This window comes from Cryptomeria japonica, chromosome 7 (genome assembly GCF_030272615.1).
Source record: "Cryptomeria japonica chromosome 7, Sugi_1.0, whole genome shotgun sequence".
Lineage (NCBI taxonomy): Eukaryota > Viridiplantae > Streptophyta > Pinopsida > Cupressales > Cupressaceae > Cryptomeria > Cryptomeria japonica.
Window position 1 is genome coordinate 640,015,811 of NC_081411.1, and position 9,785 is coordinate 640,025,595.

General features: G+C 36.9%; 1 protein-coding gene across 1 annotated transcript; it reads right to left on the reverse strand.

Annotated features, from left to right (window-relative positions):
• Positions 1-1,656: 1,656 nt before the first annotated feature.
• Positions 1,657-2,049, reverse strand: LOC131055960 (uncharacterized). The gene has a single exon (XM_057990274.2). It carries the CDS (start codon positions 2,047-2,049, stop codon positions 1,657-1,659), a length of 393 nt encoding a protein of 130 aa, XP_057846257.2.
• Between the last annotated feature and the right edge of the window lie 7,736 nt (positions 2,050-9,785).

Genomic DNA, 9,785 nt, shown 5'->3' on the forward strand with positions numbered 1-9,785 from the left:
GTCCCTTCAAAATCGAATTCATACGAGAATTCATATTTTAGCTCCAACGGGTTGCAACCTTCCTGCAAGTGTCTCACTATTACCTTTTCATTTTTGACGGCTTTGTCTTTAGTCTGGGTCCTGTTCTTCTATTGGCTACATAATACCACGCGGCACCCAACCATTGGCCTTAAAAATCCCTTTACATTCCACTTGATACTGACCGCATGTCTCCCTTTATACTGTGACGGGCCTACATTTTCTTCTTAGCCCGTGTCATCATCATGACACGTGGACGGTTCACATTCATCCTCGCTATTTCACGGGCTTAAGAAGTGAGCATCTTACCCTTGCGAAATAGCGCGGGCCGTTAGATCATCCCTCAAGTTGATCACCAATTAATCCTTTGAAAAGGTTCTCAGGAATGGTAGGCCCGCTGAGTTGTCACTAACACCTGGCATCCAGTCACCTGCTGTGCTGATTTGTCGCTCTGTCACTTACCAGAAGAAAACCATGGGGGGCCCCACTTTCGTCTCAACAGGTCTATCTCTTATGTCATCATCAAGACACGTGGACGGCTGACATTCATTCTCGCAATTTCACAGCTTTAAAGGGTGAGCACTTTACCCTTGCGAAATAGCACGGGCCGTCAGATCATCTCTGTAGTTGATCGGTATTTAACTCTTTGAAAAAGCTTTCAGGGGTGGTGGGCCCGTGGACTTGTCATGAACACATGGCATCCTTATCACTTGCGGAGCTGATTTGTCATTTTCTTATTTGCCAGAAGAGAACCATAGGGACCCACATTTTCCTTTCAGACCGCGTGTCATCACGACACATGGACGGTTCTTATTCATTCTCTCTATTTTGCGGGCCTAAGGAGTGAGCACTTTACCCTTGCGAAATAGCGCGGGCCGTTGGATCACCTTTTAAGTTGATCGGTGTTTAATCGTCTGAAAAGGCTCTCAGGGGTGGTGGGCCCGCTGACCCGTCATGGACACCTGGCGCCTTGTCACTTTCGGAGCTGACTTGTTACTCTGTTATTTATTGGAAGGAGCCACGGGGTCTCAATAAATTGTTAACAGCTGTACCTACCAGGTCATCCCCACTTGCGACCCGACTCATCTTTGGGGCCCACTTTTGAACCTTTAATCCTGACCCGCTGACTGTGGTGACTTGTGCCACGTGCTACCTTCTAATACGCCAGAAGAAAACAATGGGGCTCCAACTGCCTCTGACAGCTACACCTTTTACTTCCTCCGTCATGACACATGGACGACCCTCGTTCATTTTTGCTATTTCGCGGGCTTAAAGGGGGAGCATCTTACCCTTGCAAAATAGCATCGACCGTCAGATCATCTCTTAAGTTGATCGGCAATTACTGGGCCCGACACTTTAGAAGAAAAGCATACAAGGCATAAAATTTTCAAATAATCAACGTAACCGCCTAGGTAAATAGCAAGGGGGGACACTTCCTATGACCCCGCGACCCATAACTTAAGTGAATAAAGTAACGGAAGATTAGAAACTAGAGGGTTTAACACAAAATGATAAGGTCTAAAACTTAAAACTCTTAAACCCCCTAGGTTTAGAACAAAGCTGAAGCACTTGGGACTACACCCTATTCGAAAATTTTCAAGGTACCATAGCCAATTATGGGGAAAGAAGAACCCAATTTTAAAACAGTGATAACACCGCTCTAAATTCAGCTTCATTGTTAGTGGCAACTCCAATCTTTTCAGAGATTTCTTTTATACTGATACCATCGGAGTTCCTCAATATACACCCAATACCACTTTGACTCGGGTTACCTGCAGAAGTGCCATCAAAGTTTACCTTACACCACCCAGGCTCTAGCGCTTCCCATTTAACACCCAACCTTGGATTGACTTGATCCATCAAGGATCCCTTGCCAAAAAGAGGTGGAATGAGCAGATTTGGAAGTACCAGCTTAATCTTCCAATCCCAATATGTATATATATTTTTCTTTAATGATTTGGACTGAGCAACCTCATTCAGGAGCTCAGACAGATGGTTCTCAATTTTCCCACAAATAGATGATAAGCTCATCCCTTTACCCTAGAAAATTTTGTGATTCCCTTCTTTCCAAATTTCTCAAATCAGAAAAGATGGTAAAATATAAAGTAAATCAGCAAATATAGCCTTTCCTATTGGTTTAGGCAATTGCAGAAACCACTCATCTAGCCCTGATGGGAAGGGGCCAATGATTCTCAATTTTCCCTTGAAATGCCACCAACAGTGATTGGGGAACTTGTAGTGGAGAAGTAGGTGATCCGTAGTCTCTTCTTTCTCTTGACATTAAATGCATCTACTAGGTCCATTGATACCCATTTAATAGAGCCTTTCTTTAGTTAGAATCTTTTTTTGACAAGTCAGCCAGGCAAATGAACCTGCTTTGGGTAGGAGGTGTCGGTGCCAAAAAAGATTAACAGGCCAGTTTTTCTTATCTATAGCCGCTTCTTTCAATTTTTAACCAAAACATACCTTGTATTTACCATCAGAGGAACTGCACCACCTAATAATGTCCTTTTCAGGGGACAGGAAAATAACCCTTTTGTTGAGAATGTCGGCAAACAAGTCTTTCTAGTGCTGATCCAAGTCCAAGGGATCTAAGGAGTTCCATATCCACTTAGCAATGCCATTTTCTTGTATAGGATAATCATAATCATAGATATTGTGGCCCCAGAGGTGACAAGTTTCTACCATAATGGGTTGCAGAGAAGGGTTGAGACATAAGGTAGCTTCACCAGCCCAAGAATCAATCCAAAAGGAGGCATCCTTTCCATTCTTGACATCCTAGGTAACCTGATCACTTATGATTTCCCTGCTTTCCACAATAAAATTCTAGATGGCCGAACCTCTAGGGGGGTTATTTATAGTGAGAATTCTTTTTGGCTCCAAGGAGTCCAAATATTTATGTTTTAGAATCCTTGCCCATTTTTGTTTACCACCACTGCAAATTTCCCAAACCAATTTAGCACCCATAGCTAAATTCATAACCAAAATTTGTTGAATGCCAGCATTCCTTGCCTTTTTTGGTTGGCAGATCTTTTTCCAAGCTACCAAAGGAAATTTCCCTTTGTCATCCGATCCATTCCAAAGGAAATTTCTCAGTATAGAGATCAACTCATCTTCAATTGCCATCAGTAATCTCAGACATGCCATGGAAAGGACCGGTAGTGCAGAGAGGACTGATTTTATCATAGTGAGTTTCCTAGCAAAGGATAACCACTTGCCTTTCCAATTTGCAAGCTTGGATTTGCACTTATCAATAAGATGCTTCCAATAGAAAGTTCTATTACTGCCAATGAAGAGGGGGATTCCAAGAAATTGCCCTGGGAAGTTTGCAACTTTGAGATTAATAATCCTTGATAAGGCACCTTGCAAGTTAATCGGAGTGTTGACAAAAAATATTTCAGATTTGTGCCAATTGATTTTCTGCCCGGAAGCCATACAGTAATCATCGAGGCATGATTTAATTGTCCTTTCCTCTCTCCTACATGGTGAGATGAACAGAATGGTATCATCGACAAACTACAAGTGAGTCATTTTTTCAACCCCTGTTGCCACATTGACTCCAATCCATTGATCATCTTGTTGAAGAGCACTTATTGATCGACCCAAGGCTTCAACCATTATAATAAACAAAAATGGTGACATTAGATCACCTTGTTGTATTCCTCTTGACATGGAAAAGAAGCCATGAGATGAGTCATCAACCAAAACGGAGAATTTGGGGGATGATAAACAACTCATAACCCATGTGATCCATTCCTTGCAAAAACCAAATTTATTTAATACATCAATTAAGAAACCCCTATCCTCCATATCATAAGCTTTCAGAATATCCAGTTTTAAAATCATGCATGCATCCTTGGTTTTCCTAGTCATGTGAAGCATTTAATGGGAAATGATAATGCCTTCCACAATGGATCTTCCAGGGGCAAAACAACTTTGTTCATCCAATATGATGTGTTTAAGGAGGGGCTTTAATCTGTTGGCTATGATCTTTGTTACAATCTTGTAGACTGTGTTGCATAAAGCAATGGGCCTAAAATCACTCATCTATTGAGGGTTTTTCTTTTTTGGGATTAAAGCCAAAAAGGTGTGATTAATAGCACATAGCATAGTCATTTTCTTTCTTGATTCTTCTACTACTAGGTGTAGATCTCAAGTGATGATATCCCAAAATTGTTGTAAGAAAGCTGCAGGAAGCCATTAGGGCTAGGAGTCTTATTAGGATTCAGCTGGAAGGTAATTTTCCTTACTTCCTCAATTGAAATAGGATTAAAGAGAGTTATATTTTTACTATCAGATATTATGGATGGAATTGAGTTAAGAATTCTGGCTCTTGCTTCATGATCATTCCGGTGACCACCATTCATTAAAGATTCAAAGAATCTTATAGCTTCTTGCACAATGTCCTCATAGTTCCTGACAATAACACCATCTGGTCTCTTAATCTCTGATATTTTGTTTCTATTGTGAATGCCAATGGCTGATATATGGAATAATTTGGTGTTTCTATCACCTTCCTTAAGCCATAACTCCCTTTATTTTTGTCGCCAATGGATTTCCTCACAGCGAAGGATTTCATTTAGATCATATTTGAGGTAATTTTCTTTGTTAAATAAATCCTCAATCATTCCTGAAGTAATGACAGAATTGGTTAATTCTTCCAACTCAACCTTAATTCTTAATTTCTCCATATGAATATTCTTGAAATGGCTCCTATTCCATTCTTTGATCTTAACCTTAATATACTTGAGCTTCTTATTAAGTATGAATAATCTCTAATTGTTCCCCAAAATGAGTTCATCCCACCAAACAGATATAAGTTCATATAGCTCAGGCACTCTAAACCACATTTTCTCAAATCAGAATGGAGTACCTCCCTCTGATTGTCCCTTGGGGACCTCTAGACAGATCGGGTAGTGATCTGATCCAATAAGCAGGAGAATCGATGACTCTAAAACAAGATTTTGTCCTAGCCAATCACCAATAACAAGAAACTGGTCTAGCCGTTCAACAATATTAGTACAACCCGATCTCCTATTTGTCCATGTGAAAACTCCATTTTTAGGAACAATGTCTATTAGGTGATTCTTCTCAACAAATTCAAAAAAATCCTTCTGGGTTGTACTAGTCCTCTGAATGCCCCCACTTTTTTCATTTCCAAAAAGGATCGCATTGAATTCCCCAACAACCACACAACTGCCTTCAGTTATGTTGCAAATTCTGATGGTTAAGAGATCCCAGAGAGCACATTTATCACCAACAGAAGATGGTCCTTAAATATTAAAAATATTGAAGTTCTCATTCCGTCCTAGGATAGTTACCAAACAGTGTTGCCAATACTTATCTTCCCCAATAAGAGAGATCTTAACATTCATGGGATTCCAGATGATTCCCAAGCCACCAAAGGCTCCATCTGATTACCTAAACAGACCATTCCACTATTTCCAAACTTTCAATTTTTCATCAATCTCAGCCTTACTCCATTTAGTCTCTTATAGTAGCCAAATATCTCCTTTGGTGTCATCCATCTGGCGCTTAATCAAGCGCCACTTGTTAGAGGCATTGATGCCCTTGACGTTCCCAGATAAGAGTTTCATTGCTCCAGGGAAGGGTGTTTCGCTTTCCTAAACTAAGTTTGGTGTGACCACTAGCTGCACTAGCAATTCTTAGCATTATTTTTTTTGACTTGCGCCCCCACACTTCTTTTGGCTTAAAGTTTGGTTTTTCAATGGTTGAATCCAACTTCCCAAAACCTTTTGTGGAATCCTCCAATATAAGATCATAGTCTAGTTCAAAGTCTTCTTCCCACTCTGAGGAGGAAGACTCAATTTCACCATCTTCCAATTCAATACCCAACGAAGACAAAATCTTATCTCCCATCTCCCCCAAATTTCTAGCCTCCTTTTCCTGAGAGTGAATTTTGTAGTCTTCAATTACTAGCTGACTCCCAGTCTCAAGAGGAGAGGGTGGTAGCGAATCTGCTAATTTGGATTCAATATCCGCCTGTAAGGTTTTAGTCTTTTCCAGAAGCATGAGAAGATCTTGTTAGCTATCATTTTGATTAGAGGAGGGAGGAGCTATGTTCAAAGGAGTTGCCTCAGTCAATGGAATATTCTCATTATCATGAATTTCACTACAAAAATTCTCCCCAGTATAAGTGGAGATAGGAGGTTCCGATTGTAGATTTTCTTCAATAGGAGATTGCATACAAGAATAACTTCTCTGTATCGTAGCCGAAACATCACAACCTAAGCCGGTGTGATCCAAGGAGAAACATTTAGGGCAAATATGTAACTAATCTTATCTATCAAACTTTTGGATCCAGAACTTCCCAACACCAATAATTTTAACTTCATCGGGGATCTTGGTGATTTGATCTATGCTAATGCATATTCTGAGGAAGCTTCCCCATATTTTGTCCTCCAAAATTTCATCAACCAAAACAAATGTGCCAAGGTATTTGCATATATCCTTAATAACATCAATATGCTAGTAATCTGAGGGATGGTTGTACAATCTTATCCATACCTTACTGTCTAGTAATACATAAGTCTGGGGATTGAAATTGGCCTACCATTCAATAATGTGAACTTCAATGCCATCCAAGATATATGGACCTTTGTTTTTAGCTTGCCATTTTTCCTCATTTCTCATAAATTCGATCATAAAGAAGTCATTTGGGAGAATATTGATGTTAATATCCTTTCCCCATTGTGCTCTACACTAGGATTCAAAGTTTCCCTTAACCCATTTTCTACCACCCCACTTGATGAAAAAGAAAAACTCAAGCAAATTCGACCTAGCAGAATTAATTTTATTTTCATCCAAAAAGATAGTAGGTCTTGAAGATTTTCTTACCGGTTTAGGATGATGAGCACGATGAGGGAGAAAGGTTCGTCTTTGGAGTTTCCTGTTTCCCCCTCGATCCGACCAAGGGTTCCGATTTTTAGGATGAAAGTTAGATCTCCAAAACCTAGCATGGTCCGCCCTAGAGTTATCTTGCCCGAAGCGCCCATTCCACATTTGGAAATTATCTTGAGATTTCAGAGGGACTTGATTGGGTTCAGAATGTGGATAGCCTCTCTCGATTACCGCACCAGGGATGCTAGATTCAGGCGATGGTTTCTAGTTTTAGGGGAATTCGGAAGCAGGATGCTTGGTCTTGCGATACCAACCTTTGTTATTCCAAATAAACCATTTTCCTCCCATTTATGTGGGTCAATAGGGCATTGGTTTCCACTCAAATATGGATTCCCATAATTCATCTGCGGTCTGGAATATCTATCTCCATGGAACATGTCTGCTCTCCCAGAGTTAACCGGTTTCTAAGTGGGTTGCAACCTCCCTGCTTGAATGGGAAAGGCAATATCTGCTTCATCACTCCATGAACCAATCTTTGTGACCTGAACACCCAAGCTTCACACATCGACATCCCTGCTCCTATAGCCACTGCCACTCCTGTTGCCTTCCATCACTGCTTCTTCTACAAATCATCCAATACTCAGTGTCTTGCATTTTTTTTTTGTGTATAATATTATTTAAATTAATTAATTTTATAATATAAAATATATTCAAAACATAAATATCATATACATTAAATATAATATAATTTAAAATTTACAAAATTATATTATAATCTATTAAATAAATTAAAAATATTAAACAAATAAATTTTCAATTTCAAACTTTGAAAAATATTACACATTTATAGTTGTTTTGTGCACATTTCTTTGATTAGATAAACATAAAATTTCCTCTAGAATAGTTTATCCTTAAGCAAGTAAACTAGCATTAGTGAAAGTTTATACACTTTATACTGACATCATATTCAATAGTTTATATTCAACTCTGTATTTAAAATTAAATTGAATAACTTTTGTATTCTATTAAATTAGATCTTTTCACATAAAATAAAACTTAGACCTTCCTTAGTGGGTGGGTATTTAGGGAAACAATGCCAGGAAAAGTACATCTAAGGATGTAAATTTATTACGGACGAAAACAAAAGGAGTGGCCTGCATAGAAAATAATGTAAGTTTGCATTACATTCCAAGAAATCCATCTATAACAGCTAAAAGTAAATTAACCAATCATTATGAAGAAAAATATGTTTCATAATTTAACTTAAAAAATGTGCATTTCAACATTACAAAAATAAAATAAAATTTAAAAACAAAAAATATTTGATTGTAATTGGTTAAAATCTATTTTTTTTAATAACTATTTAAATGCTGAAAAAAATCAATGCAATAGTACTATTGTCTAACAAGCAAATCATTATGGAATATACAAATTTTATTACTTTAATAAAATAGATAATATAAAACTCACTAGTAATCTTAATTTTGAAATATAAACTATACTCTTTAATATAAAAAATACAAGTCAAGTTCAATATACAATTAAAATATATTTTACACATTATTTTATATATATATATATATATATATATATATATATATATATATATATATATATATATATATATATATATATATATATATATATATATATATATATAATTTTTTTTTTTTGATTGGTAAAAGGTCGTAGCCAAAGAAATTTATTGATATTAAATCCTAGTACAACCTGACTCACTAGGGACACCGGTAGGAAAGAGCTGGGTGGAGAAAACCTCTAGTCTTGCCCCATATAAGTATATTTGATACACATTTGAGGAGATTTCAGATGCCTTAGTTCAAGCCCGGATATTGGCTTATTTGAAGCAATTCAGTACATACAAGTGCATTCAAAGCACAATTACTATTGACCATTAACCTAGAGATTTATGTTGCTTTGTCCACTCCAAGATCTAGACTCTCTGGGTTTCCAATCCTGGTCCTTCTCTACATCAACCATGAGCCCTTGTACAGTTGTGCTTTCCATCACCTCCCTTGAAATTCCCTGATTCAGCCCAGTTCTATGCTTGCAATAGCTGGCCATAGATTTCTGATTTGGCCATTTTTAAATTGTTGCTTGGAAAGTGTCTTGGGATGTTTTTTTCATCTTTTACACTATTTTTTTTCTATTTTATTCTATTTGATGATGAATTATCTAATAGACATTATGACCAAGATCTTATCAAATTGTGGATTCAAAACAAATGAATCTTAATCCATTTTAAACATATATTAGTCAAAATCAACTTCATTGCAAATAAGAAACTAGACCACACCTCATTATTTGCAATAGCTATAATAAAGATGACTCATTTTCACTTTGATCAAGAAGATTTGAAGTAGTAAATTTTTATTTTCATCTTCTACCCTATATTATTCTATTTAATTTTATATTATGATTGCTTACCTTATAGGCATTATGACCAAGATCTTATCAAAATGACTCCTAATCCATTTAAAACACATATCACTCAAAATCAACATCATTGCAAATAAGAAGCTAGACCACAATTCATTATTTGAAATGGCTTTAATATAGACAACTCATTTTCACTTTGGTCAAGAAGATTTTAAGTAGTAAATTTTTATTTTCATCTTATACCCTATCATATTCTATTTTATTCTATATTATGACAACTTACCTAATAGACATTATAACCAAGACCTATCAAATTATAGCTCATATTAATCAAAATCAACTTCATTTCAAGTAAGAAATTAGACCGCGACTCATTATTTGTGGTAGCTTTAATAAAAATAACTCATTTTCACTTTGGTTGATCAAGAAAATTTCAAGTATGAAACTTTTATTTCATCTTCTAGCTTATCTTATTCTATTTTATTCTATATTATGATAACTTACCCAAT